The 25,164-nt window shown below is 44.7% G+C and overlaps 1 protein-coding gene across 1 annotated transcript; it reads right to left on the bottom strand.

The window, feature by feature from the left end:
• Nucleotides 1–436: 436 nt before the first annotated feature.
• NAPA (NSF attachment protein alpha) lies at nucleotides 437–23,629 on the bottom strand. The gene is made up of 11 exons (XM_053397748.1): nucleotides 23,391–23,629; nucleotides 14,211–14,293; nucleotides 13,084–13,200; nucleotides 10,015–10,061; nucleotides 9,176–9,253; nucleotides 8,780–8,835; nucleotides 8,110–8,194; nucleotides 6,417–6,521; nucleotides 5,444–5,512; nucleotides 4,066–4,116; nucleotides 437–1,755 (listed from the first exon to the last, which is right to left on the bottom strand). Exons 1-11 carry the CDS (start codon nucleotides 23,492–23,494, stop codon nucleotides 1,654–1,656), a joined length of 897 nt encoding a protein of 298 aa, XP_053253723.1. The 5' UTR covers nucleotides 23,495–23,629; the 3' UTR covers nucleotides 437–1,653.
• Nucleotides 23,630–25,164: the final 1,535 nt, after the last annotated feature.

Below are 25,164 nucleotides of genomic sequence, written 5' to 3'. Positions count from 1 at the left end.
GCCAGATTCAAGCATGTAATTGTGTTTTTTATAGACAGAATCACAGCCAGTGCTCAGAAATAGAAATCACAACTTGGAAGGGTTGACGGGAAGGTGGCAGAGTTAGTCCTGGAACACTGATGGGAAGAAACAGCGTGGAGAGCCTAAGGCCTGAACACATGCACGTCACTTAAGAGAAGCAGCAGGAGCTTTAGCTAGAGAGGCTATTGTTAGACAAAGATTACTATAGTTTGGTTTTCCACCCATGCAGATTTTTATTACTCGTTGTTTGCTGTGTGCAAGTTATTTTTCTATAATCAGAGTTACTTGCTGGTGGACATTGTAAAACATGCAGCAGCACTTAATTTCACCCTCCCCGCCCCCCTTGAATAATAAAAACATGAGAATCCCTCATGAAGCTATCAACCCTTTTGTCTCAACTACATGATAAAGTTAGGTGTTTTTGTTTTAAAGCCAACACAAGAGGAAATCCAGAGGTCTGAGGGAAGCTTTAGGACAATGAATACAGAACACAGAATACTTGGCAGAAGAATTGCTCCCTTCAGACTAAGCCTGAAGGAAAACCATGCAAGAGATGGTAGCTATCAAGACAGCCTGCACACACACAGAGAATTACTAGCATTAAATAGGTTTTTGGCTACCTGCAGCATGGCTCAGGAATTGTTTGCCTCTTGCTACGCAGGCAACAGGAGAACGAACACCCTATATCCCCTAGTGACCGGCAAATGGATATGCATTACGACCCCATACTCGTGTAATGTTGTATGGGTGACTGGCACCAACTTCTAAGGGCAAGGGAAAGAGCAAGGGTCACTCTTTCCTACCTGAATTCAAGATGGTAAGCTGGGCTGCAAGAAATGCTTCTGGCAGCCTGGAAAAGAAGAGTTAGCATACACAACACGTAAAGTATCTGGAATTTCTGGTTCTCGTATGTCTGCCAGGAGTTGAAATGGGGGTATGTGTGCCAGCCTCCACTTAAGACCCAGCTCAGGCAGCTTCATGTCAATCATTAGAATTAGAAAGCAATGCTACCCTTTTTGATAGGACAAGTATTTGATACAAGGAAAGCGGGGAAAGGGGCTGCCATCCAATCGCTGCCTGGGGGAGGGAGGCTGGAACTGCTCTGGAAGATGTGGTTTGAGGTGCGTAACGGGATGAGGCCACGAAGACGGGGGCATCTCCTCTGCTGCACAGAAGAGGCTCCTTTCCATCCCAGGGCAAGCTTCCAACAAGCTCTCTTCTGGGAGAGAGGAAGGAAGCTGGTGCCATCATCTGAACCCACTAGAGAGACTTTCAAACGTTAAGCCACACAAATTATTTTAAAGCCGTCGGAAGAAGGTAAAATGCTGGCTCAGAAAGCAACGCGCACAGATTCTGGGGAGGGGCAGCGAGGCAACGGAAATGAGAACTTCATGTTACAGCCTTCATGTCTCTCTCCAGCTGGAGTCAGTCCACAGGCGACACACTCCCTGGTCCTGTTTTCTGCAGTACTAAGAGGCGGTGGCAAGGAGAGAGGTGATGATGAGAAAGGGAGCAGTAATAAACCATTTGCCATTCAAGTCCAGTTCCTTTGGGCCAAAACCCCTCTCCTCCCCCAGAGCCGATCCACGCAGAGTTCTGCAGATGAGGGGCAGAGGGTTGGGGGGCAGTGGCTTAGCGTAGGTCCTCCTCTTCGCCCTGTATGGTTTTCTTGATGCGCAGGAGCATGGTGGTCAGCCACTGGTCCAAGCGAGAGATGGAGTCATACTCCTTCACCTGACGGGGGCAGGAAAGAACAGAGATGCAGTAAATTGTGCCTGTATTAACCAACTGCCATGGTGAGCTGCTGCCTATGAAACCACATTCACATATGGAACCACTGGCAATATTCTATACAGCCTCTTTGCTGCCATTACTATTGTTATCTCAATTTTCTTACCCACACTTCACCTTAAGGTCCTGAGCCGGGTTAGTTTTAACAATTTTTAAAATTTTCGGTACTGTATTTCTTGTACGCTGCTTAGAGACAATTGTGGTTAGGCAGCATATACATTGTAAGTTGTTTTAAATTGTTTTTAATGCTGTAAGCTGCCCTAGGAAGAAATTAATATAATAATAATAATAATAATAATAATAATAATAATAATAATAATAGTTGTTGCTTAAATATACCGTATTTTTCGCACCATAGGGCGCACCGGACCATAGGGTGCACCCAGTTTTTAGGGAGGGAAATCAAGAAAAAAATCTCCCCCCCCACCCCCAAAGCGCAGCGTACAGGCTGCACACAACCTCTCCCTGCCGGAGGGGTTGCACGCAGCTATGGCACAAGCCAAGGCAGTGAGCAGGATGGATCCCGCTCGCTGTTTTGGCTTCCCCTTTAGCCCCGTGCAGCCTCTCCCTCCCGGGAGACGCTGCGTGGAGCTAAAGAATCCATAGCCCCGTGCAGCCTCTCCTTGCCGGAGGGGTTGCATGCAGCTATGGCACAAGCCAAAGCAGCAAGCAGGATGGATCCCACTTGCTGTTTTGGCTTCCCCTTTAGCCCCGTGCAGCCTCTCCTTGCCGGGAGACACTGCGCAGGGCTTTCCTGGCTTTCCTGGGAGGTGGGGGAATTCCCCCACCTCCCGCAAAACCGGCAGAAGCCGCGCACACTTTAAAAGGGCTGCACGGCTTCTCCTGGCTTTCCTGGGAGGTGGGGGATTCCCTCACCTCTCGCAAAAGCCCGCAGTAGCCGCGCAACTCCTTTAAAGAGATCGCGGCTTCTCCTGGCTTTCCTGGGAGGTGGGAGAAGGGACTGATGCGGCCAGTCAGTCCCTTCTCCCTCCTGTGGAAAAGCCCGCAAGAGCGCACGGAGCTTGTGTGCGGCTCTTGGGGGCTTTTCCCACCTGCCTCCCCCCTGCATTCGCTCCATAGGACGCACACACATTTTCCCTTGCTTTTTAGGAGGGAAAAAGTGCGTCCTATGGTGCTAAAAATATGGTAATTAATAAATATATTTAAAATGCAATATCAAAATCAGCTTAAAACATTAGCCAACCGATGGGGGGCTTGTCCTAAAAATATGTATCTCAGTCATCGGCGAAGTCAAAGTAAAGAGGTGTTGTCTTCAGCATATGACAGAAATTATATAATGAAGGTACCAGGTGCACTTCTGGGGGGGGGGGGAGTTCACAACCTAGGCGATGCCACAAAGAATGTCCTTTCCAGGGCTTTTACTACCAAAACCTTTGAGGATGTTGGGACCACCAAGAGGGCCCTCCGTTGACCTTAAAACCTAAGAACCTGTAAAGGTTGAGGTGACCTTTCGGATATTTGGAGTCCGAGTCATTAAAAATCAACCTGCCTTCCTGTCATGCTAGATCTGCTTGATCTGAATGCTTAAAAATGCCTTTCCTTGGATAAACAAACGAGTCTCTGAATCTAGGATTTTAGCTTGGAAGGTATACATGTGATTTTAAGTGTATGAAATACATGTCAGCAGCTGGCTTTGCAGGAGCACTCGTCCTCCTTTCCACAGGCGCTAATGCTATCACCACCCCAGAAGTGGCTGTTAGCATCTGCCGCCAGAGATGCTATTTTCCCCACACCTCCTTTTCCGCCAGGCTGGCACTCAAGGGGACTAAATCTGGCCCAGAGGCATCTAACTGCTGATCCCCATGTACCACCTGTGTTCTGGTGCACATCACTGCCTGCCTGCCCCACTTTAGAGCTGGTTGCTCTAAATAAAAACCAATGCATTCTTACCACCTGAGGTCTGAAGGCAGTGTGTCTCCCAGGCACACAGAGAAGGTAAAAAGCTGGCAGCCCAGGAGAATGTGAGTCAAACTTACAGAAGAAACTAAAGCTTTCCCACCAGGCTAACCTGTCAGATTATAGCAGGGGTGGGGAACCTGTAGCCCTCTGGGGGCTGCTGAACTACAACTCCCATCATACCCAGCCATGATCGCTGGGGCTGATGGGAGTTGTAGCTCAACCTGACTGAAAGGCCAGATGTTCCCCATCTTTAGATTCTAGGTTAATGGAAACTAGGTGTCACAGCAACCCTCCCATGTTCACACTAGGCCCTTGAGGAAAACACAGCCTTACCGATTCGGTGTAGCTGTCAATGTTCTGTTCTTCATGAGCATCCAGCAATTTCTGTGAGGGAGACAGAATATTGGTGAACTTATGGATCAGTTCCCAATTACAACAAGATGGTGAATCAGTGTCCCATTGCGCCCTAACAATGAACAGAAGATGATTTTTTAAAAAGATGCTTTGGGTATGGATTCTTGACTGGATGAATGTTATTCTGATAACAAGTGTGTATGTAATCATGCAACCTAGGACAGATCCTATTTTAAATGAGTGATGGGATGGGACAAAAAAGCATGTTACAAGATCTGAATAGCTTTGCATCTCCAGTCTTTTCGGTTTGTTTGATCTTCATACTAAGGAGCACCTGTGTGCCTCATCGACATCCCTCCCATCCCAACCACCAACCTTTTGTTTGTCCATCCTTGCTGACTGCACAGAAAACCTCTCATTTCTTGCTCACTGGCATCTTATCCTTTGTACAAGAACACTGAAGAGCTCCACAAATTCAATCATAAAGTTTAAGTAATCCGAAGCTGGAGTTCCCAAACTGTGGTCCACAGACCGCCAGGGACTGCAAGCTCGAAGAACAGCAGGTGCAGCATATTATAAAGGTAAAGGTACCCCTGCCCGTACAGGCCAGTCGTGTCCGACTCTAGGGTTGTGCGCTCATCTCACTTAAGAGGCCGGGGGCCAGCGCTGTCCGGAGACACTTCCGGGTCACGTGGCCAGCGTGACAAGCTGCATCTGGCGAGCCAGCGCAGCACACGGAACGCCGTTTACCTTCCCGCTAGTAAGCGGTCCCTATTTATCTACTTGCACCCGGGGGTGCTTTCGAACTGCTAGGTTGGCAGGCACTGGGACCGAGCAACGGGAGCGCACCCCGCCGCGGGGATTCGAACCGCCGACCTGACGATCGGCAAGTCCTAGGCGCTGAGGTTTTACCCACAGCGCCACCCGCGTCCCCGCAGCATATTATATATTCAAGTTTATTTTTATTATATTTTCATTGCTTCTTTCAGTTCTCATATTGCATTTTATTATTTATTAGTATACATTATTTTATATTGTATGGAATTCAGATTGGTATGCCATAAAATACACTAGAAGAAATAAAAGAGGCAATGAAAATACAATCTAAAATCATTTAGCATCTAGCACAATTGCTACAACAGGGTGAAAAATCATTAAGTGGTCTGGCAAGTTTTTCGGCATTTTTTGTTGGGGGGGGGTATAGAAACCACTGAGCTAATCCACGGTTTCCTTGTGTAGTTTCAAGACTCACAAAACTTATTTTAACCGCCAAATGGATGCTTTCTGACAGTGACCGGGACAGCAGCTCCTACAGACGTCTACATCAGCCTTTGAAGGCTAGATAAAAACTACTCACTTTAACCAGTTTGCACTCTCTGGAGTCCGAGAAAGCTGGGAACATTTCTTCATATTTCTGTATAGCCAACTAATTTTTTAAAAAGAAGATAAGATGAGAAATGCAAGCAGTTAGCTGTTGGTCATTCAAAGGCTTGTTAGTAGAGCTACTCAAATTTTAGAAATCAACACACTACAGAAGCCCTAGCTCCTTCCTCCAACATGCTGCAAAGCCCCCTATGACAGCGCTATTACACAAAGACATTATCAACCCAGATCCTTGCTCCTATATGGCTTCAGTCCTTGACCCATAAGTTAAACACTGGTGTTGCATGCTGTCAACATGCACAACTTCTGCCTCTCTCCTGGGAACAAGCTAAAAGAAGTCCTGTTTGTAGACTTTTGACTCGGGTTTGTGATGGAAGAAAGCTAGAGAGCTATAGTTGCACCTGCCACTGTCCATATTCTGCCTTTCCCATTCTGAACACATCCAGAGGAAACCAGACATAAAGCAGGTATTCCCAAACTGTGGTTCTTAGACCACCAGTAAACTACAGGCTTTACCAAGGTAGCCCGTGGCATGTCTGAATTTATGGTTGGAAACAGAAGCCAGCACATCCATTGCATTAAAAGTATTGATTTAGAATTGTACTTTTATTGCTTCTTTTATTTCTTATATTGCATGTCATTGCATTACCGTTCAAATTCTATTGAATTCAAATAGCAATATGATGAAATATATTTAAGAAATAAAAGCAGCAGTAAAAATTCAAGTAAAAATCTCACAGCATCTAAGCACAGCACATTATGATTGCTATAATAGTCAGAAAATTAATTAAGTGCCCCCAGCAAGACCCTCATAATTTTTCAAGTAGTCTGTGGGGGGAAAGTTTGGAAACAGCCTAGACAGGCACTTGGGATTCTGGATCTTGGCAACACCAGACACAAAGCTTAGGAATCTCTCTAGGAAGACAAAAAAAAACTGTTGCCCAGACCTTGGCGTTGAGCATGTCAATGCAGAAGTGGCAGAGCGCTGCCTTGAAGAAGTACTCCTTGGCGCTGTACTTCAGCAGAGGGCTGTCCATGGCGCTGGTGCCCACCTGGAGATGCCAAAGAAGAGCAATTCAAGCAAAGCTGCAAGTTTAACTTGGGGCCCCTAGAGACTCTGGCATTTGGTTCCCTGGAGAGCAACAAGAGAGCGGGTCTTTTCTGTGGTGGCTCCCCATCTGTGGAAAGCTCTCACCAGAAAGGCTTGCCTGCACTACATGCCTTTAGGCGCCAGGCAAAAGCATTCCTCTTTACCCAGGCCTATGGCTATTAACTAATCTATGGCCTGTGAAAGTATGGGTGAATGGAATGTTATTTCACTATTAGACGTCCGTCATTATGTTTTTTATGATGTTTTATCACTGATGTTCTGCAATGTGTTTTTAATGTTGTACACCACCCTGGGATCTTGTGATAAAGGGTGGTATATAAATTGAAATAAATAAATAAATAAATAAATAAATAAATTAATAATAATAATAATAATAATAATAATAATAATAGTGATAATTACTCACAACTCCTACTGCTCCTATGCCCTACTGGCACCCTTCTCTAAGTAGGAGCAAAGCAGCAATATGGCCCTTCTGACCACATAAGTTCTGTGTAGATACAGTATGTTCATCCCTAACCACAAATGAATTGGAGGGAAGAATGAACAGGGGCAGGTTTCAAAAAGTGAGCCTCCCCTTCACGTTCTTTTTTTTTATGGAAGCATGCTATAAATTAGTGGCTGGATTCCTTTTTTCTCAGTCGAGGAATTCTGAAGATGCCACAGAATTTGAGTGAGAATTGCAGGTTTTCTTCAAGGTAAATTGCTTCACCTTATAGCTATGAAGTGGGGATGTCCAAGTACAGAAAGGGGTGCAGGTGGGAGAAGAGGCAGGCTAAGACAATAGCCCTGCTTCCATTAGACAACCACTGTTAGCAATCTCCTTGCAAATGATCAACAGCGAAGTGTTCAAATAGTCTACACCTGGCTAAACAAGATGCTAACTGTGCTGAACATGATCTCCAGGAGACGTTGTTTTATCTGAATGGCAAGAAAAATTGTTCTGGAAGTTGCAAACTTTTTGAGGGGGCAGCGGGAGGGAATAATAGTATATACAGAACAAGCAGTGGCAAGTCTTTCAGTCAAGGTTAAGTCTCAGGAGAAGGTGGTATTTTATAGTTGTAAAGTATGCTATTCACTAGAACCATTATTTATTTTTCCTAGTTCCTGGTTTTCCTCCAGGTATCAGTATCTTGGGAGGTTTAGCTTTCATTTATGAGAAAAACCAAGCTTCTAGCCCTCATGCCACGACATGCTGGGAAGGGTGAGCAATTTCACTGTAATCTCAATAATCAAGAGCTGAGTAAACTTTCCAAAGTTTGGAAGACTTCAGTACCTGCACATCTTACACATACCTGCCCTACAGTCAGCAAAACAATGTTTATTCAGTTGACGGTATGCAAAAAGTATGGACACATCAATATTCAACTTTCCTTAGGTCAGAATTCGTATTGTCTAGATGTGCTATTTTAACTAAAACATGGGGTACACCGTCCTGGCAACGGTTTCATTTTCATATGTTGTACGTCTTTTATCTTAAGAATTTGATTTGTGCTGGGAGGGGGAGGGAGGACGAGTCATAAACATACCTGCTCGTAGATCTCAATAGCTTTCTGGTACTGCTCCAGCTGAGCTGCGTAGGTAGCCACTTTCAGCAAACACTTGTTCGCCGAGCTGCAGGAAGAGAGGAAAAAAGGAGCTGCAGGCACCTGGACAGGAGTAGCAACCCACCCATCCATCTGCCCTCCAGGCTGTATGACCCCAGGAAGGACCAGATGAGAACAACCAGACCAAATTACAGACGTCTCCAGGGTCAAGGGTGGTGTTTTTTAAAAATAAAAAGGTTCCTTCCGCAGGGGAGAAATCAAACCCTGGTCTTTTACCATGCTTCTATTGCTTGGCAAGGTGTACATTCAAGGACAACACATTTTTTGACTAAGGTGTTGACCTCTTAGTGCTAACATGATGGAGGGAGGTGCCTTAACCAGGTGATCGGTTCTGCTTGCAAATGACTCTCCTGCCTTCCGCCCCCTCAATACAATAAAAATTTGGGGGACATTTACATAGGTTGTGGTGGGCATGTTTATTTAAGCAACTTATATACGTTGCCCTCCATCAAGAAACATCCTAGGCTGCTTTACATAGAATTAAATGCTAAATTAAAAACCCAAACCTAAAAACAGAAGCCGTTCCAAAGCACCTACCCAACACAACCCTAGGGCAGAGAAGGGTACAAGAATACCAGAGTTCTTCAATTACCTGTTAGATTCTTCACCTTTGTAGTAATCTGCAGCTTGCTCATAATGAGCTATTGCCTTGAAAGGAAGAAAATACAAAGAAAAACTGAATAAGAAGTTAGACTGGGCACATGAATTTGGGTTCAGACCAAAGGTGCAAACAGCCAAATATTCTGCCTCCAGTAGGCAGACAGATGCTCCACAGGGAGCTCACAAGCAGGACAGAATGGCAATTATCCATCCCATGTGTTAGGGGAGCTTGTTGAAATCTGGATGTTAGAAGCAGCAAAATCAAGGGACACTCTTCAAAATGTACCACGGTTCCTACATCTACATTGCTCTGGGAAGGCAATACTAAGGGAGCAGAGCAAGGCATGCCAGAGCAAAACGTACCTCTCTAGTCCCTTACTCATCATACCTTTTCAATGTCTACCAGCTCCGTCTCATAGATCTCTGCTATCGTTATATGGTGCTTGGCTGCAATGGTGAAACGGCCCTAAAGGACAAAAAGACAGGTGTGAAAAATGAACTGCCGTTTCAGGACGTCTGGGTACTTGCGCGCATTCCAATTTCAAGTGGTGAGTAGTCCTCAACCTTGTTAAAAATGGGCAATTCTCTTGAGACTCCAGACTTCCTGCAGTCTTGTGCTACATTTGCAAAACACACATTCATAACCTTTAGGTACACGCTGGGTATATCAAAGCACACTCCCCACCTCACAAGTGTACAATTGTGAGGGATGGGCAGGTGTCATACACACAGACTTTGTGAAGCTTTATACACTAATTAACTTCTTTTAAGGATGTCTGTGCTAGAGATGACGCTTGCCGGCTTCAATGCATTTCTTGGTTTTGTTCGGCAGAGCAATCTGCTTTGTACTCTAAGTACTGTCCATACTAGGTTATTTTATCAGTTCAAGGACGTGCCTCCACCTCTTAGAACAATCCTACAAAAGACGTGCTGCAAATCCCCTGACAAACAGCACAAGCATCTGGTTCAGCCAGCCGATGCGAGCTCAAGATACCTTTCAACAGAAGCACTGCAAAAGCCCCATCCAAGAGGTTAATGTTTACTTGCACCATGGGAGGGCAATTTCCATACACAGAGAAAGTTTGCTGGACATCATGCCCTCCCTCTTTGCAGTTTTAACATTGCCTCTTTAAATCAGACATACAAATATAAATACACAAAACACTCTATTTTTAAAAACAAAACTTGTTTTTCAATTGCACAATACATATATCAAAACAGGCTTACCATGTCTGTGTAGATCTCAATAGATCTGAGGAGACAGTTAATGGCCTCTGTAAAAACAGAAAGAGGTAGCAATTTTAAACATAGCAATCTAAGGAAATAAAACCATCTGGCAATGCTGCTCCTTTATCCTCCATGAAAGGGACAATGCTGTGAGTATATTTATAGCACACTTCCCACCCTGGGGATCAAAAGCCACTCAAGGAAAGCTGCTGAGGCCCATAGATCTTATGGGACTTGAAAGACAGTAGCAAGCTGATTTGGAGAATTGATGGGTGTTTATCATTACTGCTTGGGGTTCTGGTCTGTATTCTCCCTTCGGGTAGGAATGGATACAATTAGAATGTCACCACATTCTACTCAGAATGAAGATACTACAACTGGTCATTCTGCAAAACACATGCATAGCCAGTGTCCCAGGATTAGCAGGATGGATTCCAGTGCTGACCTTGACCCCCACCCTACCCCCCAAAAAAAGATTAAATTGTTTACTGCTTTTCTAGAAACATTACAAACAAACAGCAAAACATCAAAGTTATCGCAGCTATGCTGCCCTTGTGTAGTCAGCTGAAGAACTTCAGTACTGAATATATTTAAACTAATATGTGTCCTGGTCACACACAGAATTGGATACTGTGAACTCCGACCATTTGCTAAATGGCAGCTTCTAATTTCATTGTTTTAAATTGGCAGTTGTTTCAAGCATAGCAACAAGCCACTCTTGAAAGCTCAGAAACAAGAAGAAAAGGATTTGGATGGAAATTTAAATGGTGAGCACAGGATTACTACAGAATTCCCTCCTGCCCCCTCAACACATTTTATTATGTTTGGTTTAACTTTGTGTTTGTATTTTGGACATTTACGTACACCACCCTAGCAGCCAGATCTGGATAAAAGCACCATTTTAATGTTTCCAAAATAAAATAAATGGGCAATCCAGTCTTTGGTGGCTGACAAATGAGAATGAGAACAAATAATAAAAAAAGCACAATCAGGCATAAAAGGGGTATTAAAAAGAAGCAAATAATTTACATTAGAAATAGAACAAAGTAAGAGTCCTGGGAAAAGGAAATGTGTTTATTCAGTGTTATTTATTGAGTGTTAAAATGACATCAAAATAGTTGTCAGGAGTGTCTGGGGAGTGTGTGTCAGGGTGCCAAACTTGAAAAAGTATTTTTCAGTCAACTGTCACACCTTATTGCGTGGGGCCACCCTTGTAGGCCCTCAGAAGACATTAAGGTCCAAGCAAGAGTGTGTGCAGACAGGCAATCCCCCGGGATGGATTTAAATGGTCAAAACCTGCCCTTGTAAGCAGAATCAGGCTGGTGAAGCCAAGAGGTGCAAATCTGCTCCAGTTAGTTTGGCAAATTTTGGAAGAGTGGGTGAGGACTACGTTGTGTGTACAGAGCTCTCATCTAGACTGCATGTTATACCAGGATCGCATGCAATGCCTCTCCTTTTGGCACTTCTCCCCTGAGAAATCAACTGTTCACGGAAAGCAGAAGATCCAAAGCAAGAGGATGTAGGTGCCAAGGTGGGATCCCTTTTCATCATATTAAACACCCCACAGACCTGGTGCATCAGCTCAGGCATCCCATGCGCCCAGGCTGCTCCGCCTCCGCCAGGCGCAATGACAAGGACGAGGGTGGCTCTTTAGCTCTGCTACTGTAGCCGATAATCAGAATGCAAATCTCCAAAAGATTAAGCAAATCCCTGGGGAGGATTAAATTTGTTTTCTCCTCAGGTTACTTTATCATCTTTTATCCTGAAATTGCTGCCTGAGTCTAGGCAGCTGCAGAAGAGGGCTCTCCCCTCCTCATTTGTCTGTCTTTTCTGCTAATTGTCGCCAGCAGACGTGCACATGAAATCCCAGAAGGGGGATCCTCTTCCCAAACAGGCCTTTGGCCTCAAGACTACAATGGAGCAAAGGCGCCATATAACCCAGTTGCTGTGCAGAGAAAGAAAAAATTAGCGAGAAGAACACGAAAACGCCCCTCCTCATAACTGCTGCTTTCGAAGGAGGATTAAAAAAAGGACACCTGGACTTTATTCTACCTTGAAGTCATATACTAATGACAAACACACAGGTGGGTGAATTTGAGGAACAGGCACTCTATGCAAGGCTCACAGGCACCTTGATACCAAAAGGGTTGTGCATATATGCAGGTGAAGGGAGACAAAATATCTCCTGCAAAGGTGGAACCTGAACATTTAAGGCAGAATGTACTCATGGACTGATACGGCATGTTTAGTAACTGTGAGGCTTGCACAAGCCTGGCCAGGGGGAAGCCTGTCAACTTGAAGCTCTTATGCAATGCTGCAGGCGACTGAGGATTCAAGCTAAAGCAGGACATCTCAGTGTATAATGCAAGGAAGCCAGCTGGCACATTAGCTTTTGCCCTTCAGCAACCTACGTGACTTGCAGCTTTAGAGAGAATGTACATATTAGCATTTGGCAGTTAAGCACCACAAGTCCAGAAGTCCAATACAATGGCTGTGTTCAGATGATTGTAGCTTGGCTTATTGAAAAGAGACACATGCAAATAAAGCAATTTTAACTCCTTCCTTGAAATGTTGTGGCTCTAATTGGCCACAGTTTCCCATTTCATTTGAACTGGTAAACTATGGTTATGAAATTCAGAACAAACCAACTCCAAACCTTCACTGAGGTTCTCTACAAAGGAGAAGAGGGCTGCATGGGCGGGCAAGAGACTTGTGTGTACCTCATCTTATTAAACTGAAATATTAACAGCTGAATGCAGCAGCTGTCTTCCCTTCTCATGTGCACATAAAATATGAATAAGTATATGGATACACAGACTGTGCAATGCACCCAGTTCCACCCAAGGCTTGGTGTATTCTACATGATAGTGACCCAAATTCTGCAATTTAAACACATTTCGCAATCACGCAAACATGGTGCTTTCTGCATCAAATACACAAGTGTGTAGAATATTTCAGGAGGCATGAATAGGCCTTGTCTCACAGACTACCCTCCCAGCTCCAGCCTGAGGAGCAAGTCCCACTACAGTTTTGAGGCTGTATAACTTGCCTAATCCACTTCTTTCTTACCTTGAGGATCAGCTTTCTTGAAGGCATTGCCAGCATCCACAAAGCTCATGGCCGCATCATGCTTGTTCTGCAGCTGGAGATGCAACTGAGCAGCCTGGCAGAAAGCATTCCCTGCAGCTAGGTGGAGAGAGAAAGGGCCCGTGAGTATGCAGGGCCTGGAATTTGTCCATGCACATAACATCAAAATTCTAAAACCAGAACTGTGACGATGCGGAAGAGGCCTCAAGTTAAAAGCAAGAGAAAGATGGCAGAAGGGGTCAAGGCTTACTCCTGCAACCCCTGTGTTGCCAAATGTCCATACAGGTAAAACAAAGAGGACTTGACACGTACCTGCAGAGCTCTAATTTAATCTTACAGCACCCATTCAACCACACCTTATCAAACGGTGATGGTCTTGTGTCAAAACCAGGAAAGGAAGCAGAGATAATTTGCCTCTTACCTTACATAGGCAGTCCAACCCATCAGCTCAAGACCAGTGGTCTATACTGACTGGCTGCTGCTGCTGCTCTCCAGTGCTTCAGAGGGAAGTCTTTTCCAGTCCTACCTGGAGATGCCAAGGATTGAACCTAGGATGCTTAAAATGCCAAGCATGTCCCTTACCACTGAGCTATGGCCCTCTCTACTAAGAGAGAATGATATAAATCTTAGTCTAGGGTTTCACAAGAAACTGGGCCAAGACAGCAGGCTCTTCCCCCACACTTGCTGGGGGATATTACAGTGGTACCTCGGGTTAAGAACTTAATTCATTCCGGAGGTCCATTCTTAACCTGAAACTGTTCTTAACCCGAGGTACCACTTTAGCTAATGGGGCCTCCCGCTGCCGCCGCCACACAATTTCTGTTCTCATCCTGAAGCAAAGTTCTTAACCCGAGGTACTATTTCTAGGTTAGCGGAGTCTGTAACCTGAAGCGTCTGTAACCCGAGGTACCACTGTATAGGTATATTATATTATAGGTCCATATTATTTTGAAGACCACATGTGTCCTGCTTTTTAGCCCAGGGACTATGCATTTCTATTACAATGAGAGAGAGAGAGTTCATAAGCAAATGAGCAGTTGGGGTATGCAGTTCTGAGGAATGCAAGGCAAGGTTAACAAAAGCAAAGCGTGAGAGATAATGTTACGTACCACTCCAGTTCTTGGCCATTTTAAACATATTGGCCGCTCTTGCATAGATATCACATGCTTCCTCGACCCTGGAGGAGCCACCCCTAGAGTGGAAAGAAAAGATACCACTGAATCAGCTTGCTGCACTGGCAAACAGAACCATCTGCTTGGAAAGGAACATGCTCTCGGGGGGGGGGGGGGAGCCTTACCCACATTAACAATGCTACACAGCTTTAGACTGGGTCTGCACCCACGAACATAAGGACACGGAACAAGAGATATTGAGAGATGCATAATTCACTTCTCCCTTTTTTATGATTTCTATCATAGAGAAGCGCCGTAAAGAATACAATTCAAAGAAATAAAAACTAATGACTTCCCAATACAACACAGGAATATTAATAATAGCCCAGGTAAACACCTTGTGTGCTAAAGAACTATCTAAACAAGAAGGTCTTCACTGAGCACCTGAATGCCCCTAATACAAGGTTCCTCAGTCTTATGTGCTGTATCGTGATTAAGGCAAGAAAGGAACCACACTCTTAAAGCCCATTGGAGCCCTACAATTTACACTGCACTTTCTTCCGATCCTAGGAATAGATGCTCTGTGAGGTATATTCCACAAAGAGGTAAGAGGCAAACAAAAATTTCCATACTTAAAAATGCCAGATTTGCCCTAAACCCCCAACGTTCTTCAAAACAAGATTCCCTGCCCACCACGACACCACATTCTTCTATTGAACAGACATATCCATGTCTTCACTGAATGCCAAGGATTTGGTTCTTCTGAAAATTTACTGCAGATGGCAAGTAGCTAAACCTTGCCAGAAGTTTCAGCTTTGGCAAGTGAGTCCTGTGGTTAGAAAGAGAAGCATCATCAGGCCAAGGTTTATTCTGCTATGAAAAGAGAAGAGGCCCAGCGTAAAGGGAAAGAGAGCACAGAAGAACAACGTAATACACATCTTAACAGATGTTCCAAACACACATAACTGTTAAACCGTCAGACACCTACAAAACAATGTACAGAATCTGGTCTGGGTGATTTTCACACTATAGGGACTGGAAAAGCAGGCTTTGCTTACAGCCTCCAAGCAAAGGTGTCAATTATGGTTTAGTTCACTGGGACTGTGAGGTAGATTCCTAGTCTGGGAGGCATCTGGCCATTGCACAACAAACAGTGGAACAGTACAGTCCTCTGGACATCTCTCCCAGAAGTGGCTCCCAGAAGTCCAGCAGTCACCAGTTACAGGATCCCACCCAGGAAAACTTGGGTTCAAAAACCAGAAAGCTTATTCGTACTAAGACACTGGTAACAATGAGACTGGATTACTATGATGCACTCTATGTGGGGCTGATCTTCATCCAAAAGCTCCAGTGGCTAGATTTTTGTGCTTGTAAGCTGTTTTAAAGTGTTTTTAATGTTGTTAACAACCCCGGGACCTTAGAGTGAAGGGCAGGTGTCTAATCACAATCGTAACCAGGGCAGATGGCATGTGATACCTCTGCTAAAACATCTGTACTAGCTGCACGTATGCTACTTGCCCATGTTCATGGTTATTGTATTAACATACAAATCACTGAACAACCTGGGTCCAGAGTACCTTAAGGACCACCTGCGCCCTTATATTCCAGCTTTAACACCAAGATCATCTGGAAAAACGGTGTTAGTTGTCCCCTCCCCTGTGGTTCAGAAGCCCATCTGGCTCCAAATGTGAAGTTGAGCATTTAATGTCACTGGTTGCACGCTGTGTAATACATACTCATCCAGCAGAAGTTCAGCAGGCATCCTTGCAGCTAATTTTCAGGTAACTCTTGAAGGCTTTCTTGACAGGAAGCCTATCGTTTTCTACATGACAGCCATTTTTTATGATTCCGTATTGTTTTTATGGTGTTTTATGTATTACTGAACTTGCATTATTTTGTTGTACACCTCCTTGATATTTTATACGAGGAGGTATTCTATAGTTTCATAAATAAAAATATTTTGGGTTCCTAGTGCCAAGCTCATTTCCTCAGTCTTGTGCAGCATAGTGTTTTATTAAGTGCCTAGCAATTTAATATCCTAGATGAGGGGTCTCAGTTTCCAGCCAGGTATTACTTGCAGTCAATGTCATTCCTCTCTCTCCAAAGTCTTGTGGATCACCCAAACAGGATCGTCCCAGCATAAAGTGAGATGAGACACTTCTGTTTGTCCTTTCCAAAGCTCAGTACAAACTTCACTACAAAGGAAAATGACCCCTTGTGTTCTTCCAAGTCCTCTTTAACTCTTGGAAGAATTTAAAGGAGGGGATTTGTTTGTCAGGTACTGGAGGGGGACAATCATCACTGTCAACCCAGTTTATAAAAATCCATCCTAAATGTGCACTCTTTCACACACACAAAATCTACAAAGAGTGAACACTATAGTATTGAAAGGAATTTTTAAAAAGCATCACCGGTGAACACTTTAATCCACAGAGTACCCTGGCTGAAATCTCCTCTGCTCAAAAGCGTTTAATGAGGTATGTATTCTTAAATCCTTTAAAAGCCAACACAGACATTCTCATATATTTGACCTCAATCTCAGCCTCTGGGGAAAAGCACACCCATAACTCGAGATCCATATTACATCAGGGCTCCATACACTTCACAAACCTCAAGCAGTTTAGCAATCATAGCCCTCAACCCAGGAATTGAAGGTTTGTCAAGACACTGACTAATATCTCACTCTCCTCTTTCTGAGCACTGCAATTCCCAGAACTTGAAAGACACATAAATGGCATCTATGACACTTGAGGATTGACCAAGGCATGTTCTTTCAGAAGCAAAGCCCTTCTGAGTTCAGTGAAGTTTACTTCTAGTCGCTGAGCCCTAATCTGACCTAAGAATCTATTCCATAACAGTGAGAGTATTGATCCCCCAACACAAGCACACAAATACTTTTTACCTATGAATGTTAAATATTCATCAATAAGCTTGGCACCTTTGTGGCTTGCAAAGGAAGAATTCCAGGTGCAGAAACAAATTGCCTTTTCGTTTTTAGCACCCTGTTTTGTCATCTCCCCTCTGTCTTCCCACTTCATCTCGCCAGCCTTCCTAGAAGTGACTGTTTTCCTCCCACGCCACAGAAAATCACCAGTCCCTGATACACCAGGCTCTCTTTTTTTCATACTCTCTGAGAATCCATTATCTACTTCAGCTCCTTGCATCTCAAGGCCCAGATGTGTATTATGTGCAAGAGGAAGCTGGCCTTGAGTCACCAGTTCTGTCATGTGCCCTCCCTTTCCTTGCCTGCCCCTGACTAGGCAGCGGTGGCGATGGCTGCTTCAATAACAGACATTGCCAGTAGGAAAAAAACAGATGCACAGCTGGAAGAACTGCAAGCGCAGACCGGTTCTCCTCCTTCTTAGCCCACAGGTTATAATGCAACAGCCACCAGCTACATCAGCCTCCATCAAAGCATTATTTTCAAGAGGGAAGGAGCAAAAACATTCCCCACAAACACCATTATTGTTACCACAAATAACTGAAGGGCAACTAACCCTTCCATTACACACATCCATATCAAAGCCAAATGCACTCTTATTTGCCAGCTAGAAAATACAGAAGGCGCTACCCCAGACATTTAAGTAAACTTCCCATTTCTAAGAAAAAGCTGCACCTCTTGCTGCTGTACTTTTCCACTTCAAATAATCATTTAATTCATCCCAAACTACATATTATGCAATAAGGAAGCAGAAGGGTCCTCTTGAATTTGACAGTTAAAGAAAACAGATCCTTTTCTCTGAGGGAAGGCATATTCTATCAGGGACATGATACAGTCTGTTTTAAAGTGATGCTGGTTTTGCTATGTTTTTAAGTATTACCAAATATTACTGACCTTTTAATCTTAATTGGAATGCTGTTTTAATGACGTTTTAGTTCATTGCAATATATCAGTATTTTAAATAAATAAATAAAACAAAGCAAGGATTTACTTCACAAAATTTGGAACTGAAAGGCTTAGCAAAGTTTTTATTTTAGGCAAATACAAGATTCCTCAAGGTAGGTCTGTGCATCAGAAGCCAGCCTGTTTGTCTCTTACAGCCTTATCATTTATGGACCTCACCACTCCTGGGGGTTCATTAAGCTCAGGGACACCCAATCCCTCTTGTGAAATTCTGATGTCCTTCAGCTTTTTGGAGCATACAAGTTTGGAGGGAGGAGGTGGTTATTAGCAGTTTCTACCATTTCACTCCAATGGGACTGCAGATAGTGACGGACAAATAAAAAAGGGCAGATTTTGTATCCTGTTGTGCCCCTAACTGCTAGCCTGCTGCCATGTATAGCTTATCCAAGATCTCCCTTTACCACCATTCCCCCTTCTTCTCAAGGCTTGACACTGTTATTAAAATTGTAGGTGTGTGACTAATGGGTATGCCTAACCCAGACAATGCTACTAGTCTGTGGGTGGTGGAAGACATCCATCACGTCACACGCTTCAGTCTCCCCAGTCAGCCTGGAACCAAGTCCCAGGTTTTAAAATTATTTTTTACTTCATGCCAGTCTCAACAACTATATTCAGCCAACTGCAGTGTTCCAAGTTAGGCAGACAGCCATGCTCTGTTCTTGTTCATGATCATATCCCCCCTCTTCCTAGGGAGAGGAGAAGAGAAGGTCCAACTTTATGTAAACCATGCCTTACAACATTTTTGCTTCCACCTCCTAAAGCCTTTTACCCTTTCAAACAGCACTGTCTCCGAAATGCTGCTAGCAAAGTAGGTGTAGGCTGCTCTTATTGCAGGCTCATTCAGAAGGGTCTCCATTTTGTTAAATAAGCACTGGTGTGTGCAAGAATATAATCTCAGCTACTTAGGAGTACTAGCACACATTCAGAAAAAGCACAGATAGAAGCAGGGCGATTAGTCTCAGGGAAACTAACAAAGCTTCCCAGGATGACAAAAGCTGTGACAGACTTGCCAGTCACTATTCATTACCTGTACAGAGCCTTAATCCCTGCACAACACTGCATTAGTCTTGCACAACCCCTCCTCTTAAGCATAAAGCAGCTTGCTGTCTTCTGAGAAAGACTTGCGCCTTAACCACTCTTCTGTCTTGCAGCCTGGAAAACTACAACAGTTAACAGAAGCTAAGCCAAAGCACAGGGGCTCAGGGGCTTCAATAAACTCATCTGCCTCCTGCCAAGGTAGCAGCTCCCACCAGGAGCGTTATCCCAAATCCCCGTTATCTCACCTGGGCTCAGCAAAAGAAGCTGTGAAGGCGGAAATTAGGAGAAATAAGAAAGGCTTGGGCCTGTTATTCCATATTCAAACTCACAGCAGTTAAAGTATAAAGTAAGTGAAAGTATTAGGACTTTTATTTTTATGGTGCAGCAGCATTTAGGCTACATTGCATCACACATTAGACTACGGTTTAGGCAGTTTCTTCTAAGTTTCTATGCAAGTTATGCATACAAGCAACTTCTGTCATCAGCCAGGTCTCTAGTTACCAAAATATTGGGGGCAAACAACCACCATCCTAATGTAATTAAAAGTGGGAAGTATACAGGATTAATGTCTTCCGCACAGAAAGGAAGCAAGGCCCACGTGATGAAAATCGGGTGAATGGAGGTGCCTTAATTCAGGTGCTTTCTAATGGGTGCTTTGTTTCACATTGTCTATTTTATTGTTCTTATTGTGGTCTGCACTCATCTCCTAAGGGAGGAAGGACAGAATATAAATGACTTCAAATATAAAAGTTTACAACTGTTTCAAATTCATAAGCAACACATGTACAGCACTGACAGGAACCCTGCAACGCACACACTGGTCTGGATCTTAAAACTATTCCACATGACTGAGCAGGCTTCCACAGATACAGTCAGTGGAGTTTGTCACAGCCTTAATTCAGAGCGCTTTAACTCGCAAGACCGTCACTTTTTGACTACTATTAGAATTTGGTCTGTCCCACCCAACCTGTTCCCAAATAAAGCTGGACCTACAGCCTCTTCCATCACCACAATAACTTTCACTCAAAGAACAAACTCCAGAGGATTCCCAGTTTCAACAGCATTCACTTAAGCTCACTGCAGTGAAGTTACCCCTCCATAATATTAGAAAATCACCTCCCATCAATTCAGCCAGTTCCTCTTGCCCCCACTTCACACAACAGCTCCTTCCTTAAAGCTTCCATGACATTGCATTGAAACAGCTACTGGACCTAGTCCACTTGCCTGCAATGCATCTCAACCAATCTTCAACACATTACTCCAATTAGCAGGATCTCCTGTCACCAGACTGTCCTACAATAGCCTATTTTCTTCTCCCTTCTCTTCACCAACTTTCTGATCTCTTCACCACCTTTCTGATTCCAACTCATACAGATGTCAGCAGCCGTTCACCTATGCATTACTAGCACCTTCTCCCAATTTAATCTGCTTCCCAGAACGTTGCCTGACTATTTCAACTTGAAGCCATTCAGTTTATCTCACCCAATCCCTCTCTTTAAATATGCCCCTCCCACCAGCTAAGTTTCTACATTTTCAGCTCCCTCCACCCTCATTTTTGTCTCCTTTAGCCAATGTTATTTTTCTGTAAATAAAGCTATAGACAGTTTCAGAACTCCTCAGATTTCTGCTGAATGTTGGCTCACCTCTTCCCCTGGATATATAACCCTGAACAATGGCTTGTGAGGAGCCACAGATTTGTGTGGTTTAAGGTCTACCTTCTTGAGTCAGAACTCCAGCAGTGATCTGCTTCCAGACCAGCCACACAGCTAGACCCACTGCTAACATCCATCCTAACCTACCTTCCAATATAAACTTTCCCAACTCACTATTATCCATACTTAGTGCCACTCTCCCAGATTCCTATTTGTTTATAGAGATTCCACCATGGAGCTCTTATTTCCTTCTCACCTTCAACAAAGTGTCCCCCTCAGTACCAGTGGGAGCTAGTCCATTTTGGGCAAATGACAACCTAAGCAAACCAGCTCCCACCTGGCTGCCTTCTTACTTTGAGTTAGACAGTGGCACTGTCTGCCGCTGGCTGCAATTACTGTTGATTCTCTTTTCTACTGCCCTACCAATCTCAATGGACACCAGCCACTAGTATATTATCTCCTGCTCACACACACTGGCAATTCATCACTCCCACCAAAGAGCTAGGATAACTCAGTCAGTAGAACATGTGGGTTTGAGCCCCAGGTTGGGGAAATAACAAAAATATTATTATTTATATGTCACCCATCTGACGGGGTTGCCCCAGCCACTTGGGGCAGCTTCCAGCAAAGTATAAAAACGCAATAAAACATCAAACGTTAAAAACTACCTTATATAGCGCTGCCTTTAGAAGTCTTCTAAGGGCTAGATGACCCTTGGTGTCCCTCCCAACTTTACAATCCTATGATTTGTCAAGCCTGTCACGCATTCCCTCCCACCGTCTTTACACTTCATTGCCACTTTCCCACAGTGACACCCCTCACAATATATCCCCACACAACCATGCGTGCACCTCCTGCATTTCCACATGACCCAATGCCCCAGAGTCTAATTACTAGAGGTGGCTGATTTTAGGGAGAGCAAAACACTGTCCCACCAACCATGCCCACCTGGTGTTCGCCCACTTTGTGAATTGACCACTTAAGCCTAAGTGAAGATGCCCATCTGGAGGTTCATGCCTGGGGATGTTTCGATCTTTACTGCTTTCAAACAGTAGCAACACATCCTGTAGAATTTTATCTGCACAATCAAAATGAATATCAAGAACCAAAAAGCCGTCTTGAAAAACCTGACTTTTGAGCTATCTGGCCCAAAAATCGCAGTTAGGCATTCTGTTTTGGTGATGGTAACCCTAGTTTAAGGAGCCATTTGGTGCCTAGCTTATCTGAGTTTTTAACATTGCTCCGAATCAGCCCCCACCCGGCTGCCTTCTTTCTTACAGTACATGGTAGCGGTTCTGCCTGCCATTGGCTCTGGCTCCACCTTCTGTTGGTCCTCCAGCCTTCCGCCCTAGCAGTCCCAAAGGGCACCAGCCGCCAGAGTTTATTACCACAACTCTTAATACCCATAAACACAAGCATGTACACACCAGATATTTATCAACCCCACCAGAAATCCATTAACCCGTCAAGGGAAGTTTTTTTAGTGTGCGATGTTGTACTGTGCTATTGCTACTTTTTGTTGCGAAACCGCCCAGAGCGGCTGGGACCAACCCAGTCAGATAAATAGGGCTGCCATATTTTGAGGGGGGGGAAGGAGGACGTTTTGACGGCTCTCACTTTAAATACCCCCTACTATATGTAGGCTATAGAAGCTGCAATGGGGGGGCAGGAGAAGAAAAGGGGGAAAGCAAGTCTTCAGCCACCACTTATGTCTATATCCAGAAACTCCACAAAACATATTTTGTTGCACTGTGTGAAATACGAGCAAGCCAGGGCTGAGCTGATATTACCCTCGCTAGTACCTTTCACGGGAAAATCAGAGGCTCACTATGTCAGATTCCTATTGGAAGACCGGACAAATGCTAGAACATTAGCAGTGGCAAAGTTTCTATCGGTGGTTGCCAAGAACCAATGGTCCCTATATTTTGAACAAAATGCTTGTTTAACCTGGAGGTAGGCTGTATCAATTCCGTATTGCTTTGTAACGATTTGTTGGGTCTCTGGACTGCAATAAAAATTGATGGTGATATCCAGAAAGTAGAGCCAGAGACATTTTGGCCAGTTTTATAAAAAAATCCGACTGGGAGAGAAATTTTACCTCTGAAAAAAGAAAACGTGTCCTGGGAAAAGAAGACACATGTCATCCCTTATTAATTTTTACAATTACAGTGGTACTTCAGGTTAATTCGTTCCGGAGGTCCGTTCTTAACCTGAAACTGTTCTTAAGCTGAAGCACCACTTTAGCTAATGGGGCCTCCTGCTGCTGCTGCGCCGCCGCCGCCGGAGCACGATTTCTGTTCTCATCCTGAAGCAAAGTTCTTAACCCGAGGCACTATTTCTGGGTTAGTGGAGTCTGTAACCTGAAGCGTATGTAACCTGAGGTACCACTGTATTATTATGACACTGCTGCTCGCTCCCTCCCCCTCCGGGACACCCTTCAGAAATGACACCCCCCCCCGCCCAACCGCGCGCGCGCGCGCGCACTTCCCGCATTCCCACATGACCCAACGCCCCGCAGTTTCTCTCCCCCCCCCCACCGGGCCCGCCTCTCCCTCGCCGCCTCGTCCTGCTCGAGGGCCTCACCCGAACAGCCCCGAGAAGAAGCCTTGGGAGCCGCGCACTTTCTTGTCCGCTTCGGCCAGCAGCTGCAGCGCCTCCTTCTCTTTGCCGCTCGTATCCATCGCCATGGTCGCCTGAGGGAAGGAGACGGAGACGACGACGACGACGACAGCGGAGGTTGGAGTGACTCGCCTTCCGCCGACTTCTCCTCACACTGACGGGGAGACCAGACGCCGCCGAGGAGGAGGAGGAGCTGGCGCGAGGAGAGCGTGCGCGCCTACGTCACCGCGCACGGCCCAACCGCCGGCGTCGCCCCGCCTCCCTTCCTCCGCCGCCACGTGACCCGGTGAGCTAATGTTGTTGTTGTTGTTGGAAGCCGAGGCTACGCCTGCAAACGTTCCGGCGCACGCGCGTTGCGCCTGCGCACGTCGCAGCCGCCGGCTCGCACCACCGCGCACCCTCACACCCCCCCCCGCTTGCTCACGTGGCCCAGGCTGTGCTGACTCACTCGGAGTCATGTGACGACAGCAGCCGCAAGGTTTCTCGTCGCGTTAACAGGCGATTAGAACGGAGGTGGTAGAGTCCACTGAGTGGAGAGGAGGAGGGGGGTGTGGAGGTTGGCTTGGCTGTACCACTTCAGAGGAAGGGGGGGTATAGTTTTATTTACGGGTTTGGTTTTTTTTAAAAAATGACTCCTTTTTTTAAAAAGATAATTCTTAGTGAAATAGAAAACTAGCGGAGCGGGGATTTGTATATATAAAATGCTGTTTGCTTTGGTTTTGCAAACAGCCTAAATAATTATACAGTTAATACTATTACTTCTGCTAATAATAATAGAAGCTGTCCGGAATAGTTAAAATATTTTGCATAAGGAATCTATAAATTACTACCAAGAAAAGCTCGTACCTGATACTGGAAAAATCCCCACCCTCAGAACTGATGTATAAATATTTATTCTGTGTTTGAGAACATAGAATTCTGACAGCAGTATGCAGAAAGGATATTAAAATACTGATTTGTCAGGGGAAAGATAACGGATGCATTTAATTTACAGTAACTATTTCGAAGTTTGCACGACACATATAAATTAAAATATGCATATATATATTTTCCTTTTTTGATTATGCCTTTCCTCTCCCCCCCCCCTATTTAGTTATAAAATAAGAGAATTTTGTTCCCTGCTGCTGTGACCCATGGAGACCTCTAAAGAGCCCTGAGGAGAGAGAAAACCTTCCATCTTACATGTAGATGGAAATACTTTAAATGCTTAGATACTGAATTCAGCAGGACTTGTTCAGGATTGCACTGTTAATGATTCAACTCAACAAGCATCCTTTGGAAATGAGCTCAGAATGTGGGGTTGCATTTGGAGCCTAACCATGTACCCTTTAATTCACACAGACTGCCACTCTTGCCCTAGAACAGCCAGCACCTTATTAGCGCCATAACTCCATGAAAACACAAAGCAGAGGTCAGGGAAACCTTGCCAGAGGAAGCCAGTGCCTGGGCAGGATATCATTTGTGACCAGGGAATCTAGAGAAAAAACTGAAAAGATTAACAGCTGCTCTGCATGCCCACACAACAGTATGTTGCAGACATGGGAGTGGATGCAAAATGATGTCATGGGCAGAGCATAAAACAACCAACTGCTGCATATTCTCCATTTCGTCTCGCCTTCTCCCAACAGTCAGCATTCCATCACTGCAGGGCATTGCTATTAATTTTTTAATATATTGGTAATTTGTACTAATGTAATGTTTTTATATGTAACTCTGCGTTTCTGTGACCTTTTGATTG

Source organism: Podarcis raffonei, chromosome 8 (genome assembly GCF_027172205.1).
Source record: "Podarcis raffonei isolate rPodRaf1 chromosome 8, rPodRaf1.pri, whole genome shotgun sequence".
NCBI classification, from domain to species: Eukaryota; Metazoa; Chordata; class Lepidosauria; order Squamata; family Lacertidae; genus Podarcis; species Podarcis raffonei.
Note: the sequence above shows the minus strand (reverse complement) of the source record. Positions and strands in the feature narration are given on the sequence as shown.